The sequence below is a fragment of the Lolium rigidum genome, chromosome 3 (assembly GCF_022539505.1).
Source record: "Lolium rigidum isolate FL_2022 chromosome 3, APGP_CSIRO_Lrig_0.1, whole genome shotgun sequence".
NCBI classification, from domain to species: Eukaryota; Viridiplantae; Streptophyta; class Magnoliopsida; order Poales; family Poaceae; genus Lolium; species Lolium rigidum.
In genome coordinates, this window is record NC_061510.1 from 155,100,491 (window position 1) to 155,112,540 (window position 12,050).

At 50.2% G+C, this 12,050-nt stretch overlaps 1 protein-coding gene across 2 annotated transcripts; it reads left to right on the forward strand.

Moving 5' to 3' along the window:
* Window positions 1–6,926: 6,926 nt before the first annotated feature.
* Window positions 6,927–11,271, forward strand: LOC124702534 (probable methyltransferase PMT2). 2 transcript variants are annotated; one of them, XM_047234678.1, is made up of 8 exons: window positions 6,974–7,033; window positions 7,153–7,203; window positions 8,271–8,920; window positions 9,026–9,236; window positions 9,318–9,612; window positions 9,720–10,109; window positions 10,404–10,481; window positions 10,561–11,271. In XM_047234678.1, exons 3-8 carry the CDS (start codon window positions 8,282–8,284, stop codon window positions 10,781–10,783), a joined length of 1,836 nt encoding a protein of 611 aa, XP_047090634.1. In that variant the 5' UTR covers window positions 6,974–7,033; window positions 7,153–7,203; window positions 8,271–8,281; the 3' UTR covers window positions 10,784–11,271. The 2 variants fall into 2 exon arrangements, with proteins under 2 accessions (XP_047090635.1, XP_047090634.1); XM_047234679.1 differs by lacking the exon at window positions 7,153–7,203 and having other exon boundaries at window positions 6,927–7,033.
* Window positions 11,272–12,050: the final 779 nt, after the last annotated feature.

Sequence of the window (12,050 nt, forward strand, 5' to 3'; positions counted from 1 at the left end):
AGAACATACTGCAGTTCTTCTCCGGTAGGGGACTTCAGGGTGACTCCGGCTCCTGAGCCTTGATGCTGCTTGGATCCGTCGAAGTGCATGACCCATGTTTCTGGTTCCGGCTCCAGACTTGCATCCGGAGCTTCTGTCCAATCTGCAACGAAATCTGCCAAGACTTGGGACTTGACCGCAGTCCTTGGCTTGTAAGCGATGTCGAAGGCGGATAGTTCAATGCCCCATTTAGCTGTCCGTCCTGTTGCGTCAGCGTTGTTGAGAATTGTTGACAGCGGAGCTTTGCTCACAACCTATTCTTGGGTGCTCTTGGAAGTAGTGTCTCAGCTTCCGGCTGCCTAGGAAAACTCCGTAAGCTAGCTTCGAAAGTGAGGGTATCTTTGCTTTGACTCCGTCGGCACCTCGCTTATGTAGTAGACAGGTCTTTGGACGTCATATTCATGACCTTCTTCCTTTCGCTCCACCACGATGACGAGGCCGATGACTTTGTTGGTAGCTGCCGGATAAAGGAGCATTGGCTCGACTCTGCTGGGGCTGCCGGGATAGGTGGGGAGGTAAGTATTTCCTTCAACCCTCGAAGAGCTGCGTCGAGCTGCGTCGTCCCGGACAAATTTGTCCGTTTTCTTCAGACAACTTGTACAGAGGTAGCGCCTTCTCGCCAAGACGGCTAACGAACCTACCGATTGCTGCGACACAACCGAGTTAGTCGTTGCACATCTTTGAGACAAGTTGGCCGTTTGATACACAGGATTGCCTTGATCTTTTCCGGGTTAACCTCAATGCCTCCGTGAGAGACTATGAAGCCAAGGAGTTTTCCGGCTGGCACGCCAAAGACGCACTTCGGCGGATTCAACATCATCTTGTACCGACGGAGGTTTTCAAAGGTTTCGTGAGGTCGCTGATCAAGTCGGATCCTTTCCGGGTCATGACCGCGATGTCGTCGACGTAGGCGTGCACGTTCCGGCCGATTTGGTCCTTCGAGCACCGCCGCATCGTACGTTGGTAGGTGGCACCTGCGTTTTTCAAACCAAAAGGCATAGTAACATAGCAAGTAAGTGCCAAACGGGGTAATGAATGAAGTCGCCTTTTGGTCGGATTCCTTCATCCGGATCCGATGGTACCCGGAATACGCATCAAGAAAACACGGAAGTTCCGCCCGCCGTCGAATCAATGACTTGGTCAATGCGCGGCGGGGAAACGGATCCTTCGGGCAATGTTTGTTCAAGCCGGAGTAATCGATGCACATTCTTAGTATTTCGGTGTTCTTTTTGGGTACAAGGACGGGATTCGCGACCCAATCGGTGTGGATAACTTCTATTACAAAACCTGCTTCTAGTAACTTTGCTAATTCCATTCCTATGGCGCGGCGCTTCTTATCTCCAAAGCGTCGCATAGCTTGCTTCACCGGTTTAGCCCCGGATTTATGTTGAGGTAGTGCTCGGCGAGTTCCCTAGGTACTCCGGACATGTCAGAAGGTTGCCATGCGAAGATATCCATGTTAGCGCGGAGGAACTCGACGAGCGCGCTTTCCTATTTGGGGTCCATGTTGGCTCCGACTGAGACCTGCTTGGAATCGTCGCCTTCTTTGAAGTTGACTTTCTTGGTCTCTATCGCGGCCCTGAAGGAGTTTTTGTGTTCGGAGATCTGCTTCTTGGTGGTCTGCATTTCAGTCGGATCCACCGCGGCCCTGTAGCCTTTAAGCTCTTCTCCGGATATGACAGATTCTGCGAAGGCGGCTTCGCCCAACTCGCACTCGTGAGCCTTTTTGTAGTCTCCGGTTATGGTGATCATTCCATTGGGACCCGGCATCTTGAGCTTGTTGTAGATATAGCACGCTCTTGCGTGGAACTTGTGGTAGGTGGGCCTGCCGAAGATGACGTGGTAGGAGCTCTTGAAGGGCACAACTTCAAACGTGATCTTTTCTTCGCGGAAATTATGAACATCGCCGAAAGCCACGGGAAGTGTGATGCTGCCGAGGGAGTTCGCCTTCTTACCGGAACCACGCCGTGAAACTCGGTGGTGCTCGTGTTTGAGCTGTTCCTTGGTGAGGTTCATCCGCTCCGAGTCTCCAGGTACATGATGTTCAAGCTGGCTCCGCCATCCATGAGGCACTTGGAGAAGTCATACCCGTCTATGCGGAGACTCACAACCAAGGCGTAGTATTCTTTTGGCACAATGGCGGGATGATCCTCCCTGTCAGATGTGCACGGGACTTCCGACCACCTGACATACTGCGGCACAGCCGGAACTGTGGCGTTCAGGATCCGGGTAGCTGATTTTGTAGCGCGGACTGTGGGGGTTCCGAGGAATGTGTGGTAAGCCCCCACGCTCTTTTTCTCGAAGGGGTTGGATTTACCTGCGGATCCGGCTTTGGGATCCGGCGAGTTATCATCCTCGTCCATCGCCTCGGAACTGTCCTCCTCCTTGTCCTTGTTTTTGCCCTTGCCTCCTTTGCCGCGTGGGCGGTGCTTCCGGGCTCGCTTGTATCCTGCCTCCGGGTCGTTCTTTAGATCGTTGACCCACTTGCAGTTGCGGTTGGTGTGAGTGGACTTCCCCGTAGCCGGATCCAAATGGGCCAGGCAGGGCATGTCTCTGTACTCCTCGTAGGTTTGCGGGGCGCGGGATCCGCCAGCTGTGACTTCAGTGCCATGCTGCTGACCCCTGCCGGCTCCGCCTCCACGGCCGCGTCCTCTTCCGCCTCCCGAACCTCCGCGTTGGAACGCCATGGCGACCATGTCGGATCCGCCACTCTTCCGGTCATCGTGGTTTTTGCGTTTATGGCCGTTGTTGTTACCGTTATCACGGTTCTTCTTTTGTTGGTGCAGGGGGATTGCTGTAGCTGCGATATCACCGCCTGCGTCGTCATCGGCGGCAGTGTGGTCACTGGCAATGGAGATCATCTCATCCAAAGTCAGTTTATTGGCGTTAGCCATACATGTGAGCTTATGCCTCAGCAATCCTCCTCTCTGCAGTCCACCAATGAAGGCGTACATGGCAGTGGTGTGGTCGACGTTTTCGCACTCGTTCCTACATGCCAACCATCGCGTGAGGAAGTTTCTTGAGGATTCTCCCTTCTTCTGGATACAAGCTTGTAAGTCGCTTGCTGTGGCAGGTCTTTTGTAGGTGCCTCTGAAGTGTTTCTCAAAAGCGGTCTTCAGGTCGAACCAGCAAAAGATGGAGTTTTTCTCGAGGTCGCTGAGCCGCATCCGGGCTGGTCCTACAAGGTACAACTCGGAGCATGCGGCAGGCGATATTAGGGGTTCCTCCGTGCAAGGTTACTGCATTGTAGTAATCCTCGATCCGGTATCCGGCCTTTCGGTGCCATCATAATGCTTCGGGTTTCCGGGTAACTTGAGGGAGCTCCTTGGCTTTGGTTCCTCTCGAATCATCCTGCCAAAGCACTTCGGTCCGATGTAGTCGGTTCACGTATTCGTTGAGGCGTTCCCGCGCGTCGCGCGAGCCGTGACGGGGGACTGCGAGCGAGAGCGAGATCTCCGGCCACCGCCTCCGCCTCCACCTCCGCCGCCACCGCTAGGTGGTGGTGAGAGACCTGCGAGGGGGCCGATCCGACCTTCCGCTTCCGCTCGCAGATTCTCCCCCGGCCCTCCCGGTGCCGGCTCCGGCTCCTATGGCTGCCTTCGCCATGACGCTGGCTGCCCCGGTCGTTCCGGCTCCGGCGGGGCTCCGGTCGCGCTCCTCATTCCGGCTCCTCCTAGGCTCGGGCTCACGATCATTGTTCCGATTCCGGCGAGGCTCCGGCGTGCGCTCCCTGTTCCGGTTTCCGGAAGGCATCACGATGTCGCGGATAATAATTCCACCATGCCCTTGAGGCCTGGTGTTTCCGGCCTGGACTACGGCGACGAGGGGACGCGGGTAACCATTAGGCGGAGGAGAGGCGTTGCGGTACTTGTCTCGTCCGCAGTACATTGCATCCTTTCCCTTTCTCGGATCTCGACGGTGGCGTCTTTGATGGTACGGGGATCGGATTTGGGTGTTCCCCGGCTCTCCTTCCGCGTTCCGAGGATCCGGTTCGTGACTCGTCATCTCGATGGCGATTGTTGTGGGCGTCCTTCACGCAGTGGAGACGCAATGCTCCGGGTTAGATTCCAACTTGCGTGAAGTATCTGCCTTGCTCTGCTGTTTAACCGCTGAAGCGACGAGCGTGCGCAAGTAGTTGATGTCAACCTCCTCGTCACTTTTCTTCAGAATTTCTGCAGCTCTTGCCAAATTGTCCTTTGGGGTAGCGAGCGGCTGCTGTTCGGCAGGGTTGCGAAGTTGATCCTGCGGGGAGGGATTGCTTCTCCGACGATTCTATCGGCCTCCGCCCGTGCGTAGGTCATTTTCACCTCCCACTCCGCTCTCATACTCTTGACTTGCTCAAGCGTTGCGGTGACTTCGCGATCCTGTCTTTCAAAGCGATCCATGATCAGTGCAGCTTCTTCCCTCTCATCCAATATAGCAGCTGCGGTATTGGCAAACTTTTGGTCGTGGCCGGCATCTCCTTTCCGGTGGCCTCTAAAGCCTCCGGATCCGCGGCATCGCCAGGAGTTATTGGCTTGTTGAGGACGTCTGACTTTGCGACCAAATCCATGCGTGCTTGTGCAACTATCTCTTCGAGCGACAGGAGGCTCTCCGAGGAAGGATCCCTACGGGCCGTTCCCGTGACATCGGAGATCCATGGTGAGATGGCCGGGGGTCGGATTGAGTGTCCGCCGCTTCGATCCGTCTTCTCCGAGCGCCGCTACGGTTGCAAGTACCGCTTTGGCGGGACGGAGTTGACTTCAGTGCTGTTCACCGTATCCGAGTTCCGTCACCTTGCGATCAAACTCTGCAGTGTCCATGGACTGGGTGTCTCCGGAGATTGGGCTTAGATTTCCCAAGATCGACTCTTCAACCGGAGTTTCGCTTTCTCCGACAGCCTCCTGCTGATCCGGAGCAGCGTTGTTTTCCGGGGCCTCAACCTGCACGAGACCAGCTCCGACTCCATGAGGGGCGGTTCCGGCGGTATGGGCCAAGAAGTGTACGAAGTGACACCTTTGCTTCTCTAACACCTGGGAGACCCAGGCGGATCTGCATTGGTCTTCCACCGTTACTTCCTGCTCGGGGGCGGATTGGGTGGGTTTTGATTTTTTCATATCTAAGGCGGAATCTTCGCTAGGGAGTTCCGAGCGTCTCGAGATCGGATCTTCGCGACCGCGTCCCTGCTCGGCGGCGGTCGCGTCGGCGCTACTTACCGGTGGGTTTCCGTCGGAATCGACGGTTTCCCCGATGAAGATGTGTATGCCGCCAACCGGGACGATGGAGAGCTTGACGGGGTCGGTTTTAGCCGGAATCCAACACTCATCCGGAGGGACGATCGGCAGATTTCCGGCGTAAAGGACACGCCCCACGGCGATGGTGTTGTCGTAGCTTCCCATGGCGGAACCCTCCCGGTTCCGGCCTCCGGACGCCGCGAGCCCCACGGTGGGCGCCAAGCGTCGTTGCCCAATCGACGGTACCCCGGAGGAGGGATCCTCACGAGGGGGAGAAGAAGTAGGGGCCATAGGGCGGAGTGCACACGGGACGGTGGTACGCGAGTTACCCGGCTTCGGAACACTTGCACGATGACGGGGCCTACCGCCGCTTGTCCGGAATTATCCGGGCGCTTTCGCGTTGTTACAATGAGTTGTGGTTGTGCCTCTAGGGCTCCCGGGATCCGGCTTATAAAGGCGCACGGATCTAGGGTTTACATGGAGAGTCCTAGCCGGATTACGAGATAGCCTAACTACGGTACAATATCTTGCCGTGCACGTCACGGATCCGCCTTCCATATACGTCGTACTCGGATCCGGGTTCCTCATGGGCCTCCACGGATCCGGGTTACTCCTATGTCGGTACGGATCCGGCCTGCCGATCCTGGGCTGGACTTCTTCCTTCATGATCAACAGCAACTGGGCCGCCCGATGGGCCACATGCCTCATCACCGTCTGTGGGCCACCCGGGCTTGCCGGATCTAGGCACTGTCGATGGTACACCTATGAAGTATACCCACAACATCGTGATTTGCCATGAACAATGCACGCTGTGTCAAGGATGACAATGACTACAACGATGACTAGGTGGACGTGTCAGCGTCACCACATGCCCTCATTGCGCGTCCATTGTAGGCCCCCTTGCGAATGTGAAGGCCAAGGACGGGGAGGAGGTCCTCAGGCAGGCCATCGAGCTTGACAAGCTCGGCAGGTGGCTGGATTTCTGAGCATCACTATGTCTCCGCACTGGAGGCCGCGCCGCCACATCCACCCCAAGTGTGGCAGACACATGCCCACCAAGCGCCGCCACCACCATCACCACAGCAGGCCCCGCCATCACCATGAAACTTACTAACGTCTCCACAGCACGATCCTTGGTCGCAGTGACAGCGTGGTATGACAACAACGCTTGCTTGGGTGGTGTCATTGTGGTCGCCGCCGCTCGTCATCACCATTGATGATGACGAGGACGGTGTCCCATAGTCACTGACAACACAAACTGTAGCTAGATAGGGTTTTGCATTTATTTTTTTCTAGTTTATTTATTTTATGTCTTTTTCCTTCTTTCACATCACATGTATAATTACGTTTAATGAAATATTATGTGAAAATACGTCCCATGCTAAAAGGACAATCAGTCCATCTGTCTTCTCCATATGACGTAAACGGACTAAATTGAACTTTTTGGTGTTCCATTTGAATCATGCCGCTAAAGATACCATGATGCTAGTCGGATCATTTGCCAAAAAAAGCAAAATGCTGCATTTCACAAAAACAGAAAAAAGCAAACAGCTGCAGGTTTCCACACCCTTTACGGTCCAATCCGATCCAGCCCTGAAAAATGCCGGGTCTATCTCGTTACCCTAAATAAAAGTTGGAAAAACATATCGGTCCCACCTGTCGGCCAAAGTGAGCGGCTCCTCGCCTAGCCTCCGAGGCTACTGAGTACTGACACCTGAAAGGGAAAAAGCGTCGGAGCTTCACTGCTGCAGAAGAAGAAGCGCTCCGCGAGACGAACCGAGGTATCCATCCCATCCCAGCTTGCATGAATTTCGGGTTTAATCTGTATCGATATCTACGAGGGCTGCGGATTTCAGCCCCTCCCATTTAGATCCTGATTCGATCTGTTTATTGGAGAAAGTGGGCGTTTTCTCCCCTTCTGCTGGCTCGATCCCGCCCGCCTCTTGATCTCGTAAGTCGTAATTGGTGGTTATTTTGTCCTACACTCCTACCTGTTACTTGGTTCTGCAGCCATTGATCCTGGCTGCCTTGTTTTGCGATTCATACGGGATTCAGATGGGAATTCTTAGAAAACTATCGTCATTTTGGTCGTCAACAATTCCAATAGGGTGTAACTTTATCTCGTCTAATCCACGACCTATGTTTGTAGAAAAAAATTATACAGTTCTTTTTTTTAGGGGTGAAAAATCTGTACAGTTGTGATGTATTCGGAATTTTGGGCCCTCGAACTTATTTTGTTGGGTCATGCATCAGATAGATCGGCTGTTGCCTCTGCAAAGAGCCTTTGGTTCAGTTTGGGATTGCCGAGCTGTGTTGCTGTGAATTTGTTTTATAATCTTCTATAGAGTGCCCAGTCAGGTCCAAAACCGACGGATCTGCATCGTGATTTTGTGCATCCTATGAGTTGCAACTGAGATTTTTTCAGTTGCAAGTCGGGTTGCAATTGGATTTTTTCACTGAGATTTTTAAATCACAAGTGACAAGTAAGTTACAACTAAAAAATAGTTCACGCAGTAAAAAATATTTACATAATAAATTCATATAGTGCAAAATTGTGGAGATGGCATCACTTGACTGAGAATTAGCCACACCCATAGAAAAATAGACATGAAAGCAGGAAAAAAATTGGTTAGCTAAATGGTAAAATAGGTAGAAGCTGGTTGGGCCAAACGGGAATATAATAATCCTCTGCAATGACAAATGTAAACTTAATATGCAGTACTTCGGCAGTTCAAATGCTAAATGTTGCGCTTCTAGAGGTGTTGTTAGGATGCGACACTTAAAAGTTACTGTACATTGCTGCATTTCCTCAGAGACAGAAAGTGCCAAAATAGTGAGAAAAATCCCTTAACCAAGAAGCACTGTCTAGGTTTCCAGCAGACACTCGCTTGATAATTACTATAGTCCAGCTAAAAAAAATATTGATGCATTGGTAGTAATTTATAACTTTGACTGGAAATCTGGAGTTCAAACTTGCTAGATTCACTGCAATTCTGAAGCTAATGGCAATTCTTTTAGGCTGTTGCGGTATGGCTCGGAGTTTTACTGAGAGCAAGACCAGAACCGCTGTATTTGTACTTTTGGTATTTGGACTTTGTTCCTTCTTCTACCTCCTTGGTGTATGGCAAAGAAGTGGCTTTGGGAGAGGGGACAACATAGCAGCTGTGGTGAATGAGCAGACCAAATGTATGAAACTGCCAAACCTGAATTTCGAGAGCCACCATAGTGCATCGGAGCTTCCAAACGACACTTTCAGTTCTGAAGTTAAAACTTTTGAGCCATGTGATGCGGGGTACACTGATTACACTCCTTGCGAGGAGCAAAAGCGTGCAATGACCTTCCCTAGGGACCACATGATATATCGGGAGAGGCATTGCCCACCTGAAAAGGAGAAGCTGCACTGTTTGATTCCAGCACCGAAGGGTTATGTTGCTCCTTTTCCATGGCCAAAGAGCCGTGATTATGTTTCTTATGCCAATGTGCCACACAAGAGCCTTACGGTTGAAAAGGCCATCCAAAATTGGGTGCACTATGAGGGCAATGTCTTCAGGTTTCCTGGCGGCGGAACACAATTTCCTCAGGGTGCAGACAAGTATATAGACCAACTTGCTTCTGTTATCCCAATTACGGAAGGGAAAGTGAGAACTGCACTCGACACTGGTTGTGGGGTATGTGAAAGTTTTGATGTTAAATATATAAACATATGTTGATAACCGCATTTTGTGCTATACACTTTAATCTTTCTTTGGTTATTATTTCATAATTTTATTTAGGTTGCCAGTTTGGGTGCTTACCTGTTGAAGAAAAATGTTTTGACGATGTCATTTGCACCGAAGGATAATCATGAGTCACAAGTACAGTTTGCACTGGAAAGAGGTGTTCCTGCATATATCGGTGTACTTGGATCAATGAAGCTCTCATTTCCATCTCGAGTCTTTGACATGGCACATTGCTCGAGATGTTTAATTCCATGGAGCGAAAGTAGTAAGAACACTTCTATAACATTTCATGTTAGCTTATATGGTCTCCATTAAATTCTGAACCTCTGTTGATCTTGTTCTACAGATGGTATGTATATGATGGAAGTTGATAGGGTACTTAGGCCCGGTGGGTATTGGGTACTATCAGGCCCACCTATTGGTTGGAAGATGTTCTATAAGGGATGGAAACGGACAAAAGATGATCTTCGGAGTGAGCAGAGAAAAATAGAACAATTCGCAGAACTTCTTTGCTGGAAGAAGATTTCTGAGAAGGATGGTATTGCCATATGGAGAAAGAGATTAAATGACAAGTCTTGCCCCAGGAAGCAAGATAATTCAGGAGTTGCCAAGTGTGAGTCGACAAGCGGCAATGATGTATGGTGAGTGCCATTCCCTCTCACCCTCGCAAAAAAAAAGAAGTAAATTTTAACTATACTGTTCTAGTTTTATCTGTGCATTGATTCCGTCAGTACATAACTACATACAGGTATAAGAAAATGGAAGCCTGTATAACCCCCCTTCCCGAGGTTAAAAGTGTTTCGGAGGTTGCTGGTGGTCAACTAGAGCCATTTCCCCAAAGGCTCAATACAGTACCACCTCGGATAGCCCATGGTTTTGTACCTGGGTTCTCAGCTCAGACATATGACGAGGACAATAAACTCTGGCAGAAGCATGTTAATGCTTACAAGAAAACCAATGGCTTGCTTGATACTGGAAGGTACCGCAATATAATGGACATGAATGCTGGTCTTGGTAGCTTTGCTGCTGTACTGGAGTCCCCAAAGCTGTGGGTCATGAATATCGTTCCGACCATTGCAGATACTTCCACTTTAGGTGTAATCTATGAGCGAGGATTAATAGGAATGTATCACGACTGGTACGTAATACTGCCATATTGCTCCCTTGGATTCATACTTTGGTCATCCATTTTGTTTCTCACTTATGTCGGCCCTACAGTTGTTCCTGCATTTTGGTAGTTCTCCTTTTTGCATCAGATCTGTTTTGTTCCGCTGGTTCAAGATGTGGAAAACTTGTCTTTCTCTGTTATGTAGTGCATTTACTTCAAGAGTACTGTCAAAAGGCTAGGGTTCCTTTATTTGTTGAGAAGCTCTTTTATTACTTTGAGGATTTTTTTGGTGATATAATCATAGTTTATTCGTTGTTGTTACAGGTGTGAAGGGTTTTCTACTTACCCAAGGACATATGACCTCGTACATGCTAATGGTGTCTTCAGTTTGTACGAGAACAAGTAAGCATTGTAAAACCAAAATGTGATCCTAAATTGTTATATCTTGCTGGCTGATATTACCTGATTGTTGAAAAAACAGGTGTAACTTTGAAGACATTCTCTTGGAAATGGACCGGATCTTACGCCCAGAGGGCGCAGTTATAATCCGTGACAAGGTTGATGTGATTGTAAAGGTGGAGAAAATAGCCAAGGCCATGAGGTGGAACACAATATTGGCTGACCACGAGGGCGGCCCTCGTGTGCCCGAGAAGATACTCTTTGCAGTCAAGCAATACTGGGTTGCTGACAGCAAGAGTCGTTAACATGTCCGTATAATTTTGTCCCTGTCAGCGTACATTGCAAGGAAACATTCTGAGTATAGGTTCGGAGATCGGCACATCAGAGTTGATTACTGAAGAACCAAAGCAATCCTAAACGAGAGGAGTAAATCATGCTGTACCTGCCGGCATTCTATTTTTCTCCGAGATCATCGGTGTGCCTAGTGCAAAGGGCTCACCCCTCTTAGAAGGGAACGGATGCTGCTGCTTGCTGTTTTAGGACCTTCTCGGCAGTCTATTCGCAAGGCATGAAATAGGAGTGCTCGAGTCCATTCTTGTTTCCAGCACAGGTGTCTAGAGAACCTTCGATATGGTTCCTTTGCCTTGGCCCCAGTTTTGTTTGTGTTGTATTTTAGATATTCATGAATTGGAGAGTGCATCTGAACAGGCAGTGCTGTTTGTACTTGAGCTGAATTACAAAGTAATTTTGAGTCTGGCCATGAGTCGGAACAAGATTACAGAGGATTTTCCCTTATGAAGTTCCTGACACGCTCTTACTAGTGAATACGCATTGTTCTTACTCTTTCATGAAGGATAGCGCACATACCTTTTTAATCGTGTTTCCTCTTCACCTTCATCAGAATGCATGATTAATTCATGGAATGACATTTGAACAGATGAAACTCAGGCACTACGTACATAGCCTCTTGGTTAATTTGAATGCATGACTTGGAGAAGCATTGGCGAGGTCGCCATCCATGTGAGCTGCTGCCGATGCACATATATATCCACCCTCCACCTGTCTGGCCGGCTAGGTTGTAGTATAGTAGGCATCGCCCATGAAGCTGCCGGCAGCCCGCCGGCCAACAAGGTGAGCGGAGGCTCCAAGGCGACACCGGAAATTTGACACGTCCGAGGCACCATATAATTGGCCATTGGATAGTTGCTCCGAGGTGACGTCGCGCTATTGTGCTGGCCAGGAGCTCCAGGAAACAAACGGAGGTGCTTTCTTTTCTCTTCTGTTGGTTTTTGTGTCTTGCCGCGACGCCACCCCTGTTTCCATATTCTGCAAATCGCTGCATAAAATTGGGTTGATCTATAATTTTCGCGAGTCCATGGTTCTTGATCAAGGCATTGATACGCCTCGACGTACATGTGGCGATTTGTGCTGATGCAGATGGCCGACCAACGTAGATGCCATCATCGTCTACAACCACAGGGACTCGGCGATGCTGAAGATGGCCGTGGGACTGCGGAGACTCGTCAGGAGACAGGTAACGCCCCAAGTTTGCTGCAGTGATAACTAATAATA